Below are 20478 nucleotides of genomic sequence, written 5' to 3'. Positions count from 1 at the left end.
GGCATGGCCATTGTTTGACTAAGTTGCTTTCTGTGAAGCTTGGGAGATGTTTTCTTCTGGTGACTCTCCTTAGGCACACCACACACCAATGATCACTTTTGTCTGTGGTCTCATAATACCCTTGATCAGATCAGGCACTCATCAAGTATATAAAAGCACAGCAGAGGTTCTCTTATATACTGGGTTCTCACAGACCTCAGAGAGCTAGGACCAAAATATTGGAGAGTCAGTAAGTTTAACATTATTATTTTATCTAAATATCAAATACCTTAAAACATAAAATGAAACACTTTTTTAATACCCATAGATGTTTTAACATTTGAATGCCTATAGGATGTTTTACACAGAAAATTAGAACTCAAACTCATATATAACATTATAGCATGACAATCATGATGAAATTTTATAACACATCTGGATTTCCACTTTGATACCAAATATCTCCTTTTAGTCAGTCATCCCTATTTAATACATAAGAAGCTTTTACCTAACATGTTGGCTTTTCGTGGCATGTACATTTCATAAATTGTTACAGACAGAGGTCTGAATCTGAAACAATATTCTGTCACTATAAACAATCTGTTTTACATTTTGGAAAACTTGTATATCTGGAAGCATGAACATATTGGTATACCATGAGGTTAATAACAATCTGTCCTAGCCACATGAAAACTTTTGTATGGGTATCTTTAAATCAAAAATCTTATTATATTATTTTTTATAATGACCAGTGTGAACATATTATAATAATACACTTTTATAATTTTAGTTGAGGCATCTCCCATAAGGCTATAGAGATCATTGCACAAGACCTGGTTAAATGTTACCAGGTGGGCCACTTTTTTATTCATCAACTTAAGTCCTGTCCAATAATCTCTCCACACCCTAAAGGATTTTGTTTAATAATTCTAATAATTTTTAATGACTTAAGAAAAACCCAATCATAACATTCAACATATTATTTTTGAACAATGAGAAACTTTCAAGTTATGATAACAATGTATATTACATTTACATAACCAATTTTAGCATCATTTTGACTAACTGGGAAACCAGGCAGAAGCATGATTTTTCTCTTTTAAACCTGTGACCCAAATTAAACTTTGATTAAATGATCCAAAAATGTAAAAGAGAAAAAACTGTTGAGCTCAAATAAAAAGGAACAGCTGTTCACGGGTTGGACAAATGGACAAACATGGACAGATGATCTGTACAGATTCAAACAGACATAGAAACAAGCAGTTTTCAGTGTCTTCAAGAACTCTCCAAAATTCCCAGGGGCTATCTATAGACTTGTATCTTGCCCCTTTGCTGAACTAGCTCACTTCTGACTCCCTGTGTTAAGGAGTTTGGAACACCTGTCACCTCCAACACTCTATGCCCTCAGGGTGTTTCTTAGGCATTCTGTGCCATTTGGGCACTCCTATACAGGCACTTGTGCTTTTGGCTCTGCATATGTGAATGATCACAAGCTCAGTTGACTCCCCCAACCACAGCTTAACATACTGGACAAACAGACAAACACATACATAGGCAGACAGACAAACATGTTACAAAATCAGAGAGCACTCCAATATATTTTAGCCAAATTGAATTAAACTTTTTACAATTGCAGCCCCCAACTGGGGGAAAAGATGCTGTTACCAGAGTCCTAGGCTACAGACCAACTCAGTGCATCCCAACTGCCACATTGAATAAAAACATAATGGCAAAGGCGGGAAAGGAACTTTAAACAATCCCGTGTGTAGCTACGTCAGGCAGACAAGAGGCTCTGTGTTTTTACTTCATGTTTTACTGATAAGTGAGCATTCCCAGGTTATATAGACAAGGGAACCAGCAATGTGCATAATCAAACAAAAGGTGGTTGATCAAAGGTGACTGAATGATCTCAATCTTTGGGTTGGTCAGGCTTGCCTGTTGCTTCTAGAATCTAAGGTGACTGCCAAAGACAATGATTCCCAGCAAGGGCAAAGAAAATCGATGCAAAACAGAGGAAATGATGCCAGGTTTTGGTTGCCCATTAGATTTTTGAAGGCCCTAGCAGGGAGCAGTGTTTTAAACAAAAACTGCCTTCAATCCTTGCCCCTGACCCTAAAGCAGGGTCACTGTTAACACCTGCTCCTCCTGGTCCTTCACTGGCTCAGTGGTCTTCCGACTTTTGTTTTAAAATGCAAACAAACAACTGTGTAGCTAGAAAGGATACACTAGGGCGTCTGGCTTCGTGCCAGGCGCTGTGACTTAGACCACGGAAAATGTTCAAAGGAGCTTTCAAGACACAAGGCAAATGGCACGGTAGAAACAGGTGTTTTTGCTGACTCTGAAAGCCAGCGGCTTCACCTTGGGCCCAGGCTCTGCCCAAAGGGCTACACTGACGTCCTGAGAGGCAAAGGCAAATCTGGCATTTTTGGAGCCGCTCTTAAAGGGCCCAAAGTCGGCTGGGGAGGCGAGGGACAACCTCACAGTCGCACAGTTGGTGCCGAGGCCGAGTGAGGTAGAGGACCTAGACGCCACGACCCGGTCAAGCGCTGACCTGAAGAAGGCAGACAGTATAGACGCTAGCGTGGGCGCAATGTCCCTAGGCGTACAGGGGTCGCAGACACCACCGTTGTGCACCTCCCCCGGGGTGGCGCCCAGCTTCCGGGAAGCGCTGGCAACGCCCGCCCCGCGGCTCCTCCGGGCCCCGCGATTGGTTCGCCGTCCAGGAGAACCCAGACGCTGGGCCCACGTGATGGCGTCAGCGTCGCGGAGCTACTTCCTGTTGTCAGTGGCCGGGAGGCTGAGGGGTTGCTGTTGCCAGAGCGCCGATCTGGCTCCTGCTGTCTGTGGTGAGTTAGGGCCCGGGGAGGTGAGAACAACAGAGCAGGGACGACGAGGGCGGGGCGCGATTGGGTGGCGGCTTCCGGCGCTAACCCGGATCCCAGACCCCGGGTTGTCTGAGACATCCTGGCTCGGGAACCTCCAGTCCTCCCTGCCGGCGCCCTGCTCCGTCTTCCCCTTCGGCCCCGACCCCCACGCAACCTGCGCTGGTCTTTCCTAAAGACAGCCTTGTAACCTCTGGTTAGCCGTGAAGCCTCGGCCTGGCTCATGTCTTTTTACTTCTCTTTAGCTCATCCTCACCTTTCAGCCCCTCTGGCAAGCCTAATGCTCTGCGCAGAGCATCCCTATTTCATAGCCCTTTCGGGCTTTCCCTTTTCCGGCTCCCACACTTGCTTAGCTCCCCAGTGTCTGCTTATCCCAAAGCATCCTCACCCTATCCCCCTTGAAGACCTGCCACCAAAATGGGTACCCTGCTGACTCCCCTCTTCTTAATACCTGTGACCCCAAACTTACTCCACTCTTACGTGCATCTTGTCCTCACAGCCTCTGTTCCCAGCTTTCTAGCTCATCACGTGTTCTTTGTGTTCTTCTGCAATTTTGAAAACACCCATCCCTGAGTTTCTCCTAACCTGTCCACAACTCTTGCCTCCTCCATTCTTAATACTCTCTGCCAGTCTTATTACTCCGAGTTTTTCACCTCTGCCATCCCCATAGAAACTCATCACCCCAACTCTGTGCCCATTTTTACTTTGCTTAGGCTCCTATTCAGCCTGAGAACACAGGTGACACTGAGCCCCTGCCACCAGTTGCCCCTCTGCGGCAGGTACAGGCTCAGAGCTGAGCAGTTAGAGTGAAGCCAGTAGACCTGGGCGTGCAGAGCCTCAGGTAGTAGTGTGAGAGTCCAGATCCTAACCTCTACACTTGGGTCAGAGGTTTTTCTGGTCCCCTGGACTTGTACTTAGAGATTGTTGCTGTTGTTCCCATTCATTTTAAATTGCTTGTGCAGACTATTAAAATGGTAGATGTCATTCAAATACCTAGAAGGTGAGAAATGGCCACTCATCCAGCTCACTTCCTTATGGCTGTGGAGAACCTTAGGGAGTTGCCACTGTGTGGAGTTGGCAGTGATCACAGAACCATGTTCCTGTGTCATGTGTTTTGTCCTGGCACTTGTGAAAATCCTGTCCCAGGGCTCCTTTCTGCCAGAGCTGACTGCAGATCAGACTCAGTGCTTAATACAAGGGACACAGTGGGTGTCAGAGGCATGCTACGTACTGTGAAGTGTAGCAGTGAGTGGACCGACACTGCTGAGTTGCCTGTACTTTTTGTAGGTACTGAAACATTGAATTTTAGCCATTTAGGTTCCATGAATAAAGGAAGCCAGGTTTTCTCGTAAACATCCCCAGCCACAAGGGCAGTTTTAAAGAGCCCAGAGGACCCTTGTCCTTGCCACTTTAGTCTGTGGCTTTGAAAGATGAGTGTGGTTCTACTTTCAGTGTCTCCCTGCTACAATGCAACTATCTGGGTGGATTTCAGCTGTATTAGAGGTTTAATGGCAGGAGTTCTACAGAAGCCCTACTACGTCAGAGTGGTGTCCCTCAACTTCTAGGCTGTGGAATGGACATATCTGCCCTAGGCTTTATTTTTATTTTACTCAAGTAAAACAAGGTACCAAGCACCATTCTAGGAACGGTCAGTTCCTGACTTCCAGGAAAATGTTCATAAGTTATATTTATTCATAATACAACAAAGTAAGTCTTATACAGTACAGCTGTGAAAATTCACAACTTGGAGGTGTGTAAGTTGCAGACTCATTTCACTGTACTAGAAATGCAGTGGTAAGTTAGCTAGAGTTCCTGTTTTCATTATCTGAGTTCACTCCTTCAAATCCTGCAGCAACTGGGACAGCAAATAGGATGATGGGTGTTGTTGGATGGAAATATGAGAGAAAAAAGAAAGATACCTAGCATTCATAACCTCACAGTTCCACCCTCATCCACTAGTCCCTGGTCTAAGAATCATATACTGGAAGTTCTCACCCTTCATGTTTGATTCAAAGCTGTTGCTTAAAAGTTCTCGTCCCCCTCTCCAGCACCCCACCCCTTCTAGGCCCCCTATCTAGAATCCAGCCTTCTTCAGATGGAACGGATGGCTGTTTATTCATGCAGGACTCATATCTGGCAGATCAGCTGCCTTTCTGAATCAGACAAGAACATTGTCATTCCATTCCAGCTGAAATGATGTGACTCATCGATTCGGGCAGCAGCTGGATGGCATCACTGCCAGGCTGTTGTCCCTGATGGCCAGGTACTGTTTCAGGCAGCAGAAGGAAGGCTATAGGAAGAGACTGGGAAATTCCTAAAGAGAAGCAGGTGCTGTTTACTGTTGGACTGAGTGTTCTGAGAGTGAGGAAGCCAGGTTGTCTGTCTCTTCATGCTTTGTGGGTCTCCTCAAAGCCATTGTGTGCTTTCTCTCTTGGTCTGTGGAGGAAGTGAAATTGGACATTGTGTATACACAGGGATAAGAAGTAGAAAAAAGAGCCAGTGGGACAATCCCTTCCCATTGTGAGAACATTTAAGAAAGAAAAACTCTAAAACGTATTGAGAGAAAGAGCTGGGCTCAGCTGGGTGGGACTAGAAATCTGACACAGACTTGTCTCACTGCAATTAAATGGAGCTTCTGAAGAGAGCTGATAAGTCTGTGAACAGTAGTGTGCTGGAGCTGGGTGCATGTCTGCAATCCCAGCACTCCAGAGGCTGAAGCAGGGGAATTGTTGCAAGTTTAAGACCAGCCTGGTGGGCTCAAATCCAGCCTAAACTGTATAAAGAGATCCTATCTCAAACACACACACACACACAAATATTGTGCTGGAAAGTTTTCCAGCCTGAGATGGTTTTATGTGGTAAAAGGGGTGAGGAGTCCCAAGAATTCTATCCCTTACTTGAGGCCTGTTTCTGTGGAGCCCTGGTTTCCTCTCTAAAGGAGGGGTGGCAGTCTCTCACAGGATCATTCTGAGTAAGCTAGGTTTAAAGAGATCAATGGAAAGAAGCGTGTCTGTTCACCTGGAAAGCTGGGAGGGGTTAGGCATAGGTAGCATCAACTTCCCCTGCTAGACTTGCCCCTTGATGCTGCAGAGCCTGCAGAGGGAGTAGCCCCAGTTCTCCCCTTGTTCCCTTAAGTGTAGGTCACTTTGGAGCCATGAGTTTCTGGTATCTGTAAGGGCAGAAAGTAACACCAGTTCCTTTGGATGGTGGACTTGGGATCTGACCCACTAGGTGGAGGGTCAGAGCACTGACCCAGCAATTGAGAGATCCAGCACCTCAGTCAGGGCTCAACAGTGAGATCTTCTGTCACTGATGGTCATACTCATGCCCACACCCCAGGCAACTGAAACTTATAGGGTGTTTTGGCTTCCTGCAAGGAAAGGTCAAGGTGTCCTGAATTGTGGTTGAGCCCCAAGGCCTTTATTCTGTTTTGTGAATTGTCAAAGGGCTATTGTGGGTTCTTCTGAGCATCAGCATTTTATGGCTCTCCTGACACTTAGTTTTCAGTAGTAGTTAACTGAAAGGATTTTGGCCCAGACAGGACACTAGCCAGTAAAGCCTCAGGCAGAACCAAGAAGCTCCATCTTCCCCACTCCTAGGAATTTACCTGTGGCTCTATCTTCCCCACCCCTAGGAATTTGCCTCTGGTGCGAAAGGAATACCAATGGGCTACCTGCACATCACTAATGCCCCTCAGGCACCACCCCAAACCTAAGCTACATGTATGCCCCCACTCCACATGTCCCGACGGAGAGATTCCCAGACACCTCCGGGAGAGATCGCCACTCCCAGGGAGATGCCAGACCCCAGAGGATCAGGGGGATCTCTCCCCACATTCTTAAAATAAAGGTCATTTATATTTCATACTTCTTATCTTTTCAGCCGCCCCACAATTCTATCATTAACTTGTCTCTTGTCAGCCTGCTCTGACCCCTCCTAGCTTCACTTTACTTTGAGTTTTTTTTTAATGAACTGTTATTCTGCCAGAGCACCTACTAGTCCTTCCTAATGAATATTCTGTTACTCCCAGCTAACTAACAGGGCTTTAATGGACCCAGGCTATTATTTAGGTAGTTGAGATCTAAGCTCTAGGGTCCTGTCCTTGTAGCTGGTTTGGAAAGGGCAGCTGTCTGGAAGGGCCCAGTGAGAGGCCTAAGCCCTGGGAATTATGGACAGAGTCTGGACACCTGGGCCTTGGAACCAGAGAATCAAGATTTTGCCTACAGGGGCTGGAGGTTTAGCTCAGTGGCATAAGCTCCTGCCTTGCAAGCAGGCAGTCATGAGTTCGATCCCTGGTACCGATAAAAAGGAAAAAGGCCAAAAAAAAAAGATTTTGCCTACAGTGCTACACAAGGGTAACGCTACAAGAGCCCAACCTCATGGAGCACATATATTGCCAGGAGTGACTGTTTAACCACAGCACATGCCTTTTCCTGTCACCCTGAAGTCCAGAGTGTGGGGATGGTCTCTGGAGACCCTGAAACCCCTAATTAGAAGGAGCACAGTAGGACGAAAGCTGAGGCAGGTAGCCAGGGACCACAACCAGGGGAGGGCTCCACTTCCAACAAACATACACCAGACCTCCTTCCCTCCCTCGCTCTGCAGATCCTGATTCCCTGGGACAATAAGCCCCAGGCCACACTGAAGCAGCTCTACTAAGGCCCCCTTCTTTTCCCTTTGAAGACCTGTTCCACCCTCTCCTTGCAAACCTTGCCTGAAGACTGGCCTCTGTCACCACACCCCTCCTGAGCCCCACTGAAGTCCTGGCTCAGGATGACACTGGCTCCGGAGTCTAGAGGCAGGACTCTGATAGGATTATTTCCAAAAGATGAGAAGTATAAAACAAAAAGCAGCCTTTATTCTGAGAACACAGAGAGAGATGACCGGCACCCCCTACCACTGGAGTCCAGCGATCTCTCTGTGGAACACGTGGAGTGAGGCACATAAGTAGCCTCAGTTTGGGGTGGAACCTAAGGGGAGCATTAGGGATGCACAGGTAGCCCATTGGTCCTAGGTTTGGTGACTTAGGTAAATTTCCAGGGGCGGGAAGATGGTGTCACAGGTAAATTCCTAGGGGTGGGGGAGATAGGCACTTCCTGGTTCTGGTTACAGTGTCTGGCCTGGGCCAAAAGCCTTTCATATCCTGTCTTATGATGATTATTATTATGAAAAGGGGCGAAGATTTCTCTCTTTACTTCCTGCTGGCAGAGGGCGCTGTAATGGAGCCTAGGGGAATCGACGGGATGAAGGTTGATGCCCAGGTAGACGCCGGTGCCAGGTGTTTTAGCCAGGACATCTTCACTGGTGAATGCACGTATGTTAGACTGGAAAAACAAAGAGACAAGATGTTATGAGGAGACACAGCACTGTTATATTTAAGGACCCAGGTGAGGTAGAAGGAAAGGTGCCTTTGATTTAGACATGTCATTATATCAGGACAACGTTGAGGTAGGAACATTTCCACAGTAAGGCAGAATTCTGAAAATTAAATGTGGGGTTAGGAGGAGTGAAGTTATGAGAGGTGATTACTCCCCCATCTGAAAGCATAAAAGTTAAGAGGTAGGTTGGTAAGGCTTGTCTCTGGTATGCATGACGTTGGGAGTCTGTAGGCAATACTGTTAAAGAGTCCTGCTGTAAAATAATAATAGAATGTAAGGAATAGATTAATAGAATGTAAGGAATTACGAACCAAAGTGGATAACAAAACATGACTTAGCCTGTTAACTGTAGCTGCGAGGCCTTTGGGAGACCGAGATGGGTGGGCGACAGAAGATGAGATGACCACTCAGAATGATCAGATTTAGGGCTGGGAGGGCACCTCTTAGCCTGAGTGATGTGAAACCAGGATGGCAGTCTAGCAACTTTGATTTAGGCATGGGTCACTGTAACCTAGTTGTATCAGCAGTTTACTTGGTTGTGGGAAAGGCTTTTATGTATCTTGAAAAAGTATAAACAAAGTGAGAAGACAAAATGTATCTATCAGTCTTGACCAGGGTTGTCTGACAAATTCGTGAATAAGAAAGGAAGGGGGTGGTCTTATATCACTGAGGAGAGGTTTACTAGTGATAACAGGTGAAAGCTGTTGAGGCCTCAGTGTGTCTAAGTTAGCCTGTATATTTAGGACTGGGACCTGTATGAAATAGGTCCTGTTTGTAAATGGCATAGGTTGACCATCAATACCCCGTTATAAAGATTGAGGACTTAATATAGCAGCCTGAAAACTCAGGAAGAACTCTGTATACATGGCCTCTATGTCCATAAATATAGAGAATTGTCTTACCTGAGACTTTAGTGCGACTTGGACTCTGAGACGGACACCTTAAAGAGGGCTGTTGTTGCCCTGAACCCCCTCAGTCTTTGGCAGCAATTTTTGTTGGCAATGAATCTGGCAGTGTGGACATTTCCTGTGAGGGCTAGAAGTTAGGATGGCTTACCCACTCTCTGGTGGCTAGGACAGTCCAGCAGCCCTGGAGTAAGGTCTCAAAGAACACCAGGATGGAGCATTTTCTTGCCCAATGTCTTCTGCTGCATTTGAGTGTGGTCCATGGTGGGGGCCAGGCAGCTCCACCTTGTGTAGGTTTACCTGCCTCAGAACTCCAAGTGTCAAAAATGTTAAAAATATGAAAAACCATATTAAGATCTCTCTAAGGTTTGAAGGTCAAGTTTTGGCTTTTGTTTGGGATTTGGACTACAGTAGAATTAAGTAAGTATGCAGGAGTTTAATATTGGCATTTTAGATCAGAGAGCAGGCTTTATCTGGATGGCATATCACTTTTAGGGTGTTGTGTGGAATTATATATTTAATAAAAAAGGCTTTAGTCTGCCCTCCCCCTTTTGGAATATAATCTCATTTTAATGGAAACATTTTGCAGTAAAGGTTTACCAATCTTATGAATAAATCTATGAAAACTGATCTAATACTGTCAAATTTTGAACACATTTGCTTTTTTTAAACCTGTTATTTGCAGTAGTATGAACCAAGACAAATAAAATTTTGTTTTTAGACACTATTAAAACTTTTAACAAAACCCTTGTCTTGGAACAGAGCTAGTGGTTTCCAGCAAAAAGGAATTTATAACCTTAGTTGTTAAACAGGAGATTAGTGAAGGCTTTGATTGCTAAACAAGGCTGGTAAAATTATCAGGTGGCCAATAACCTTGATTAAATGGCTTGAGAATTGTAATAAAAAATAGCATCTTTTGAGCGAAGCCAAACTATAAAAAAAGCATGCCTGAGCGGAGCCACTGAGCTGCTGTTTTGCGGCACAGCAGGGCGGGGGTGTGAGCATCGGGATGTAGCGCGCAGGGGCAGGCTGCGACTGCCCCCAGAAACGCATAAGGTGGCGGCGGCAATGGCGCACGGGGGAGGGAAGGGCTGGGACGGCGCATGGGGGAGGGGCTAGGAGGCGGCCCAATGAAGTGCGCGAAGCTGGAACTGCTCTCGGGGCATGAGGGTTAGAAAGCCGATTTAGGAACACAACTGGCTTTTCATTAGCCTCCTGGACCTGTTCTAAAAGCTTGTTATAGTTAGTATGTTTTTGAGCAATCTTATTAAGGCCCACAATCAGACATTCAATCATCTTATGTAATTTTTTTGAACCTTGTCCATTCTGATAGTTCCAGTCAGGATCTTGGTGTAGCACAGCTACAGGCCCAGGGTCATTTTCAGTGGTGTTTGCCCTATGCCTGCGATCAGCTTCTTCTCGAGCTGCCTGCCACAGCTGATTTCGCTCTTGTGAGCTAAGGGTGGTGTTTAAAATCACATAAACATCCTTAAAATGTAAATCATAACAATTAGTAATACAAATTGCCTGATATAATTCTGTGGGTCAACAGAGAAGCTACCTAATTTATGGGCAGTCTGGGATAGATCAGAAAGGAAAAAAGGCACATGTATATTAACAAGTCCCTCAGAGCCAGCTTGCTCCCGAAGTGGCAGCAGAGCCTGAGGAGAAGATTGTAGAGTCAAGGGCCATTGGGCAGCTATCCGTCTGGTAGACGTGTGCGAGCAGTTATCTGTAGAGCAGCTACAGAGTGGCTGGTGGTTACCCTGGGACAAGGAAACACAGGCAGATGGCATCTCACTATGTGCCTTGCAGCGAGATAATTGCTGTCAGCAGCACAATGAACCATCATGTGGACCACAACAGGGCGGCTGTTGCTGTTTACAAGAGGAGCCACAAGAGGGCGCCCATTGATCGTGAGTTCTGTCCCAAGATGGCAGTGCCCTGTCACGTGGCAGAGGGTTGCAACTTGGCAACTGTTCCTGGCGCAAGCCGGAACAATCACACAGCTTGCCAGAAAGGCACAACGACCAAGATTAGGTATGGTGGGTGGGCAGTGAGAATGCTGTAGAGGTCAGAGAATTATCAGGAGAAAGAGTCGGAGACTTTGAGGAAGCACTAAACAGAGTGATTAGAGTTGCTGGGAGAGTTATGGGTCGTGGAAGGCGGAGAGGGAGACGATCGCACAGTAGGAGGTAACTGTGACGCACTGGGACCAGGACTGCTGAGAGAATCAGGCATGGGGGAGGGGAGAGCAGTCCAGTGGGAGGTAATAGCAGGGAATGAGTTTGGGGGTAGGCAGGCAGCGGCCGGGAAAAGACCGGGGGAATGTCATGAAGCGAATCCTGAGGGCAGGATGGAAAAGTTTGCAGCGTGGTAGAGTTAGCTAAAAGTATCTCAGCGGGAGCACAAGACTTAATGAGAGACAGGCGTGTTCTCAGAATAAGAAAGGCCTGAATATAAGGAAGTTTTAATAACTTGTCGCTGGCCTGACAGAAATCATACAAGTTTCTGAGAATGCAGGGGTCAAATGTTCCTTCCTTGGGCCAATGATTGCCGCTAAGTGGGTAGGTTGGCCAGACCTCCCAGCAGTAAAAAGTTAATTGTTTAGTTTTTATGGTACTTTTAATTGTTAAGAGTATGTAAATTGGAAATTAGGCATTGTAAAGGTGTCTTTTGGGAGTTAGAAAATAGGTTTCCCATGACTGATTCAGGCAAGAAATAAGCTGTGGTCCAGAGAACAAGCCATCACTTGTTTGTGGCACCACATGGCGGCTAAGGTTCCAAAAACTCATATATTCCAGTCGTCACTGAGAGATTTATGAATGGAGCCCATGTGGGGTCAGTAACAGTTCTGCCCATGAAAGTGCAAGGCTTTAAGGGAAGTGAGGGTCTTTTAGTGTGGGCAGTCCAAAAATCTCTGCTTTGGGCTATCCGAACCCAAAGAACGTGAGAGATTTTAGAGTGTGGACCCAGGTTTGCCCAGAAAAACCCTGCCCTGGGCTGTCCTAAGGACGTGAAAATGCATGGACCCACGTGAACAGGGAGAACAGTCAACTGGGGCTGCTCAGTGCCAAGAGTTCCCTGGAGAGTGCTCACCTGAAATCAATCTGGTCAATGGTGAGTGCAAATAGCTGGCGACAAGGACGTCTCGGGAGAGGAAAAAGCATGGAATTAATCCAGGATGTTACCTGGTTCATGAATCGGCTGGAGACTCAACTGGGTGTGTCCCAGGAGTCAATCGCCTGCCGATCTGAGTCAAGGCACCAAATGATAGGATTATTTCCAAAAGATGAAAAGTATTTCCAAAAGATGAGAAGTATAAAACAAAAAGCGGCCTTTATTCTGAGAACACAGAGCGAGATGACCGGCACCCCCCAATGCTGGAGTCCAGCGATCTCTCCGTGGAACGTGTGGAGTGAGGCACATAAGTAATCTCGGTTTGGGGTGGAACCTAAGGGGAGCATTAGGGATGCACAGGTAGCCCATTGGTCCTAGGTTTGGCGACATAGGTAAATTTCCAGGGGCGGGAAGATGGCGTCACAGGTAAATTCCTAGGGGTGGGGGAGATAGGAGCTTCCTGGTTCTGGTTACAGTGTCTGGCCTGGGCCAAAAGCCTTTCAGACCCTATCAGGTGTGATATCTGTATCCTTATCTGTCAGGTGGAGATAATAAAATGGGTCTCCTGGGATGATTAGGCAGAGTATAAATGAATCAATCAATGTCACATGCCTTGTTTTTGTTAACTTCTTGGGGCCATATTCCTGAGCAGACAACCTTAAGCCTCCTTTCCTCACATCCTGCTACTGGGGTTGAATCCAGGGCCTTCTCACTGAGCTACATACCCAGCCCTTTTCATTTTTTATTTTGAGACAGGGTCTTCCTAAGTCACACAGCCTGGGCTCAAACTTGAAAGTCCTCCTATCTCAGTCTCCTAGAGTGCTGGGATTATGAGCTGTGCCACCACACTTATTTTTTTCTCATGCTAGAGGTTTGTATAGCCAATGTGTCTGCCCAGCCCTACCTGCTAGGTGGGGCTAGGCCTGCCAGTAGCCCTCAGGCTCAGAGGCCAGCAGCCCTCAGGCTCACAACCACGTCCACTATAATAGTGATGTACCTTCAGGGCTTTAATCATAATAAACAGTCTGCTGCAACATGCACACCACAGGTTCACAACTATTGCACTAGGATGACCAGTGCCATTTATAGTAGGGCAGGAGTCCTGTGCTTGTCCCCTGTTCCTACTCTGCACCTGGGAGATCAGATACTGCACTCTGCATGCTTGTCTGATAGTGGCAAATTGTGATCAGACTGGTGTTGGCCCATTTAGACCCCTCCCTAGGCTATTCATGTGGAACCCTCACAGTCCAAAGAAAAAGCAGAAGTTTCTTGTGAAGCTGCTGTGTTTGGGCTTCCACAGCAAGCTGGCTGTCCCTGAACTGGGACAGGAGTCAGACCGGTGTAGAGTAGGGGCTTTGAATAGGACTGTGCTCCTGCTTGCTGGTCACCTCCCACTGAGGCAGCACCCTGTGCCTCCAGTCAGCTCTTGGTTCCCTAGCCATGGAGCTGGGGGCATTCTATAATGTGCAGAGAGCCCTGAACCTTCTCCGCTACACAGGGCTCCTTATGTTCCCAGCACTGAGCCTCTGGTTTTTCTTTCCTTGCTTCCTTCCTTAAAATCCTCTTTCGGGTTTTACTTTCGTGTCACTCAGAGGCCTCTCAGTTGCAGTTTGAGCCAGCCAGCTGACCACTGGGAGGGACTGTGGCTACTGCGAGTTGGAAGTGTGCTCATGTGGCCACCATCTGTTTCTGCAGGTGTCATGTGAGTCTTGGCAGAGCTGCTCCTGAGTGGAAATGCTCTCAGTGGTCGAAAATGGACTGGACCCCCGGGCCACCATCCCGGTAAGTAGGCAGGGCAGATGGGTTGGGGCCGCAGAGGGCACAGGCCTCCCACTGCCCAGAAAGAGTCACCAGGGGAAAAAGAGGGAAAGCAAGCTGGAGGAGATCCTGCCCTCTCCAGATGGACTTATCTGTTCCAAAATTGCGGTTTATTTAATAAAACATGGTGAGGGTTTAAAGTGTGCTACCTGGAGACCAAGGATTTCCATTCAGACCTTCAGCCCTCTGTTCTTAGGCCATGTTTGGTCAAAGCATTGATTTGGTCAGAACAGATATTGCTAGGTGCTGGATTGTTAACTCAGTAATGGGGTAAGTTGATAGCTTATGACTGACTGTCTTTGAACATTAACCATTTTCCAGATTTTCAGACACAGCTGTTGGTGACTGTTTCACCTCCGTCTCCTCTGCCCTGTAATGCCCCTGGGATGCCTGGGGCATTCTGGACTGGCTCTGTCAGTTCCGTAAAGAGGTAGAAGGTCAGGCAGGTTTCGGGCTGTCCCTCAGCAGAGTCCTGAGGTGGCCCCTTAAGAAGCCAGGATTTCTCTTTCCTCCATCTATGGCTCTGTTAATTCAGAGCTTCCTCAGAGGTGTGCCTCCACCTCTGGTCACCAGAGTGCGCAGCTCCACCTGTTGCCCAACTGGCTTTTGTACAATAACCGTTGCCCTTCCTGTGGTCCTCCCCACCCATCCCGAGCTCTGCCTTAGAAGATCCCATTAGTGTGAACTGTCCAGGAAAGGTAAATCCAGAGACAAAAGTACATGTCTGGCTACTGCCACTCCCAGTTTCTCTCTCTTCCAGCTTCTGCCAACACTAAATACCATGTTTCCCTTAAGGGGAGATGAAAAAGACCTAAAATGAGTGATGAGCATTACAGTTTTCTGATTTACTAAAAATCACTGAACCCAGTGCTTTATTTAAATGTGTGTCAGTGCTTTAAATGAGTGCATTTGTGGTGTGTGAATCATATCGCATTGATTTTTTAAGCTAATGTTTAAAAATTTAGCTTTGCAAGACCAGATATGACAGCATATGTCACAGTCTCAGTACTTGGGAGGCAGAAGCAAGACTATGAGTTGGAACCCAGCCTAGGCTTTACAGAAAGAAAAAAGAAATTAACTTCCTTGTTTGGGATAAGTCAGGATAAAAGAATGAACTATATTCATAGCACTGTCACTAAGTTCAATCCGTTTTGTGCAGTCCTTTTTTTTTTAAAGAGAAAAAAAAGAAAGGAAATAAAATTAAAAAACAAAGCAGTAAAAGGGTACAAATAATACAGAATTTCAAGAAAAAAAATACAGTAAGATATCACTAGTTAATAGGTTACATATTGTCATCTTTGAAACAGTTGTCCAAATTATAAAATTAAAGCATATAAAGTGAACATTCATACAATGAGATTGCAGACAGTGCCAATCAATGATCCAACAAAAGTTCAGTAATATGGATTTTCATCCTACACACTCAAACGTACATGCAGTTATATCCCTTAGACCACCTCCCTTTCCTCTCTTTTTAATAACAATTACACTTTTGGGGTTTTTTACTCCCACAATTCTTATTATTTTTTTGGAGAGAATAAAACCTAACATGACTAAACAAAACAGAGTCGGTTAGAACAGAAAGATGGGCATAGTACATGATGCAAAAATAGAACATCAGGTAATCAAAAATGGTTACCATTGTGCCTCTTGCTATTTTTAAAAAAGTTGCCTATATCATCAGGTATAATAGAATTGATCAAAACAGTACAGAACAAGACCAATAAAACCTACACTGGAGACCTTACAGGATTTCAAAAGAAGGTAATAGTCAAACCATAATGGGCATCATAGTGAATCTTACTGTCTTCAAAGTGGTTGCCTCTACCCTCAAACTTGGTACTATCAAACAAAATAGAATATAGTAAAATCTGACAGAACAAGATGGGGAGAGCAATACTGGGGTTCATATCAGGTTACTAGGAAAGCAAAAAAGTTACATAATATATCCTGCTATTTTTTAATTTGGTTTTCCCTTAATTGAAAAAAAAATGTAAGAAAAAATAGGTTAATTTTAAAAAGGGTGGGATTGAGGTAAAAGAGGACATTGTATTAGAACAACACAGGTCAGAACCGAACAATTTAAGCATCATTGTGTTTCACCCCCAGATAATCTAACATAATAGTAGTCACCATAGTGCCTCCTTCCTTGAATCATTTGAGTATAACATCATATACTATAGCATCAAGCATATCAAGACAGTCTGAAGCTATTCAAAAGAATGAAGAAATTACAGGGTATTTAGAACCAGTTAACAGAAAACAAACAATGGTTTCTATATTATCTCTTTGCCTATAAAAAATTTTGTTTATACTATTGCATATAGTAAGATACCACATGTTAAAACCAGTGGAAACAGGTGTACAACAGCTTGATGGGACTTCAAAACAATATATTAAATCAGCACTTGCGTTTATGATGTGTTGTTTTCTTCAGAATAGCTATTCGTACTATCACCAATACTAAAATCGAACAACCCAGGTTAAAACCATTGCAATTAATGAGTGATAACATTATATGGATTCAAACCAATATGATTGGGAGTCATGATTATCACATATTTTTATGTATTCTTATCATTTCTTACACTAGGGAAACTATTCAGTATTTATACATGTGAGTTTGATTTATTTCACTTATGAGTATGGTCTCAAGCTGCGTCCATTTATTTATAAATATCTCAATGTGATCATTCTTTATAGCTGAGTATCCATTGTATAAAAATACCACAACTTTTTTATCCATTCCTTAGTTGATGGACACTTAGGTGGTTTCCAAGATCTGGCTATTACAAATTGTGCTGCTATAAACATAGGTGCACATATATCACTGTGGTATGATGCTTTCAGTTCTTCTGGGAATATGCCTAGAAGTGGAATAGCTGGGTCAAATGGGGCTTCCAGTCCCAGCTTTCTGAGAAATCTCCAGACTGACCTCCACAATGGTTGTACCAGTCTACACTCCCACCAACAGTGTAGGAGAGTTCCTTTTTCCCCACAGCCTCTCCAGCATTTGTTGTTGGTGGTTTTCTTGATCTTGGCCATTCTTTCAGGAGTGAGATGAAAGCTCAGTGTGGTTTTAACTTGCATTTCTCTAATAACCAGTGATGGTGAACATTTTTTCATGTATTTATTTGCCGTTTGTATTTCTTCATCTGAAAATTGTTTATTCATCTCAGATGCCCGTTTTTGGATTGGGTCTTTGAATTTTGAGGGTCTGATGTTTTTTAATTCTTTATATGTTTTAGACAGAAGTCCTTTGTCTGAGGGAGAGTTCACTAAGATTATTTCCCAGTTTGTGGGTTTTCTTTTCACTATGCTGGAGATTTCTTTTGACGTACAGAAACTTTTTAATAAGAGGCGATCCCAGTTATTGACTCTGGGAAGTATTTCCCATGCGGTTTGAGTCCTGTTCATGAATTCTTTACCTACTCCTATGTCTTCAAGGTTTTTACCCAATTTGTCTTCCAATAGATTTAGTGTTTCTGTTTTAATATTAAGATCTTTGATCCATTTAGATTTTATTTTAGTACATGGTGATAGGCATGGGTCTAGCTTTAGTTTTCGGCATATGGAGAGCCAGTTTTTCCAACACCATTTATTAAAGAGACTGTCGTTCTTCCAGTGAACATATTTGGCCCCTTTATCAAAGATAAGGTGGTTGGGTGTGTTTGTAATTGTGGTTGTATCTTCTAATCTATTCCACTGATCTTTGGTTCTGTTTCGGTTCCAGTACCATGTTGATTTTACTACAGGTGCCTTGTAGTCTAACTTCAAGTCAGGGATTGTGATACCTCCTGCCTTGCCTTTGCTGCTTAGAACTGTCCTTGCTAGTCTAGGTCTCTTCTCGCTCCAGATGAATTTTAGGAATGATTTCTCGAGTTCTGTGAGGTATGTTGATGGTATTTTTATCAGGATTGCATTGAATCTGTATAAAAGTTTTGGGAGAATGGCCATTTTCACAATATTTATTCTTCCTATCCATGAGCAAGGGATCTCTTTCCATTTTCTGAGATGATCTTCAATTTCATTTTTCAGCACATTATAATTTTCCCTGAATAGGTCTTTCACTTCTTTCGTGAGAGTAATTCCTAAATATTTCATTTTTTTGGTTGCTAGTGTGAAGGGTGTTGCCTCTCTTATTTCTCTCTCTCTGTGACTTTGTTATTGGTCTATAGGAATGCTATTGATTTTTGAGTATTGATTTTGTATCCAGCTACATTAGTGAATTTATTTATTATATCTAGGAGTCTTTCAGTGGAATTTTGGGGATTTTCTATATAGAGTATCATGTCATCTGCAAATAATGATAATTTAACTTCTTCTTTTCCTATCTTTATGCCTTTTATTTCTCTCTCTTGTCTAATTGCTCTGGCTAGTATTTCCAGTACTATATTAAATAGGAGTGGTGATAAAGGACATCCTTGTCTTGTGCCTGATTTTAAAGTAAAAGCCTTCAATTTTTGGCCATTTAGTATGATATTGGCTGTTGGTTTGTCATACATGGCCTTAATTATATTGAGGTAAAGACCATCTATTCCAATTTTCTGTAAGGTTCTTATCATGAATGAATATTGGACCTTATCAAAGGCTTTTTCTGCATCTATAGAAATGATCATATGATTCTTACTTTTGGCTTTGTTGATATGGTGGATTATGTTTATTGATTTACATATGTTGAACCATCCCTGCATGCCTGGGATGAATCCCACTTGGTCAGGGTGTATGATCTTCTTGATGATTTGCTGCATCCTATTTGCCAATATTTTATTGAGGATTTTTGCATCTGTGTTCATTAGGGAGATTGGTCTTTAGTTCTCTTTTTCAGTTGGGTCCTTCTCTGGTTTTGGTACTAGAGTAATATTTGCTTCTAGGAATGATTTAGGAAGGATTGCTTCCCTTTCAATTTCATTGAAGAGTTTGAGGAGTATTGGCATTAGGTCATCTTTGTATTTCTTGTAGAATTCTGCAGTGAATCCGTCTGGGCCAGGGCTCTTCTTTGTAGGTAAAGATTTAATTACATTTTCAATTTCATTAATAGAAATTGGGTTATTCAGTAGTTTTACATCTTCATGACCTAGCTTTGGTACTTCGTATGCTTCTAGGAATCTGTCTATTTCCTCTGTGTTATCAAACCTTTGAGAGTAGAGGTTTTCAAAATAGGTGTTGATGATCTTCTGTATTTCTATAGGGTCTGTAGTAATTTTGCCTCTTTCACTCCTTATTGCATGAATTTGAGCTTTTTCTTCCCTTTTTTAAATAAGGTTGGCTAGGGGCTTGTCGATTTTATTTATTCTTTCAAAGAACCAGCTCTTTGATTTGTTGATGTTTTGAATTGTCTTTTTGGTCTCTATTGCATTGATTTCTGCTTTGATTTTTATAATTTCTTCTCTTCATTTGACTTTGGGCTTGACTTGCTCTTTTCTAGATGTTTGAGGTGTAACATCAGGTTATTTATTTGTATTCACTCTGTTTTCGTAATGTGGGAACTCAGTGCAATAAATTTTCCTCTGAGGACAGCTTTCATTGCATCCCACAGATTCCGGTAAGTTGTATTTCTGTTTTCATTTGTTTGTAGGTACTGTTTAATTTCTTATTTAATTTCCTCTGTGACCCACTGATTCTTTAAGAGTGTGTTATTCAGTTTCCATGTGTTTGTGGGATTTTTGCAGTATCTTTTATCCTTAATTTCTAATTTCACAGTGCTATGGTCGGATAGCATGCAAGGGATAATTTCGACCCTTTTGCATTCATTTATATATGTTCTGTGAATTAATATATGGTCTATTTTAGAGAATGACCCATGTCCTGCTGAGAAGAATGTGTATTCTGTTGTTGTTGGGTGATATACTCTGTATATGTCTATTAAGTACATTTGTTCACAGATGCGATTCAGTTCTTTTATTTCTTTGTTGATTTTCTGTCTGGTTGATCTGCCCATTGGTGTCAATTGTGTGTTAAGATCTCTTGTTAGAATTGTGTTACTGCTAATTTGGTTTTTCATTTCTGTTAGTACTTGTTTTATATAACAGGGTGCTCAGGTGTTTGGTGCATATATATTTAAGATAATTATCTCTTCCTCTTGAAGTTTTCCCCTAACCAGTATGTAGTGTCCTTCTTTATCCCTTATGATCATTATTGGTTTGAAATTCAGGTTATCTGCAAACAGAATAGCTACCCCCGCTTTTTTGGGGGGTTCCTATCGCATGAAGTATTGTTTTCCATCCTTTAACATTTAGTCTTTGAGTATCCTTTTTGGTTAGATGGGTTTCTTGTAGACACCATATGGTTGGATTATGTTTCTTGATCCATTCTACCAGTCTGTTTCTTTTAATTGGTGCATTGCGACCATTTACATTAATGGTTATAACTGTTATATATTGGTTTGTTGTTGCC

The 20478-nt window shown here is 43.5% G+C and overlaps 1 protein-coding gene across 5 annotated transcripts in view; it reads left to right on the top strand.

Moving 5' to 3' along the window:
* The first annotated feature begins 2707 nt into the window (after positions 1–2707).
* Positions 2708–20478, top strand: part of Plekhm1 (pleckstrin homology and RUN domain containing M1) — a 50418-nt gene continuing 32647 nt past the window's right edge. For 4 of the 5 annotated variants that reach the window (XM_063251763.1, XM_003465729.4, XM_063251759.1 and 1 more), the window contains exons 1-2: positions 2708–2825; positions 13960–14046. In XM_063251763.1, the coding sequence (XP_063107833.1) occupies positions 13999–14046 (48 nt within the window). In that variant the 5' untranslated portion in view covers positions 2708–2825; positions 13960–13998. Of the gene's footprint in view, positions 2826–11163; positions 11340–13959; positions 14047–20478 lie in introns of those variants that run through there. The other variant, XM_063251760.1, reaches the window with a different exon arrangement.

This window comes from Cavia porcellus, unplaced genomic scaffold (assembly GCF_034190915.1).
Source record: "Cavia porcellus strain 051 isolate PalLab524CR breed Dunkin Hartley unplaced genomic scaffold, mCavPor4.1 scaffold_6, whole genome shotgun sequence".
Taxonomy (NCBI): Eukaryota; Metazoa; Chordata; class Mammalia; order Rodentia; family Caviidae; genus Cavia; species Cavia porcellus.
The sequence above is the reverse complement of the archived record's forward strand: the minus strand, read 5'-3'. Positions and strand labels throughout refer to the sequence as shown.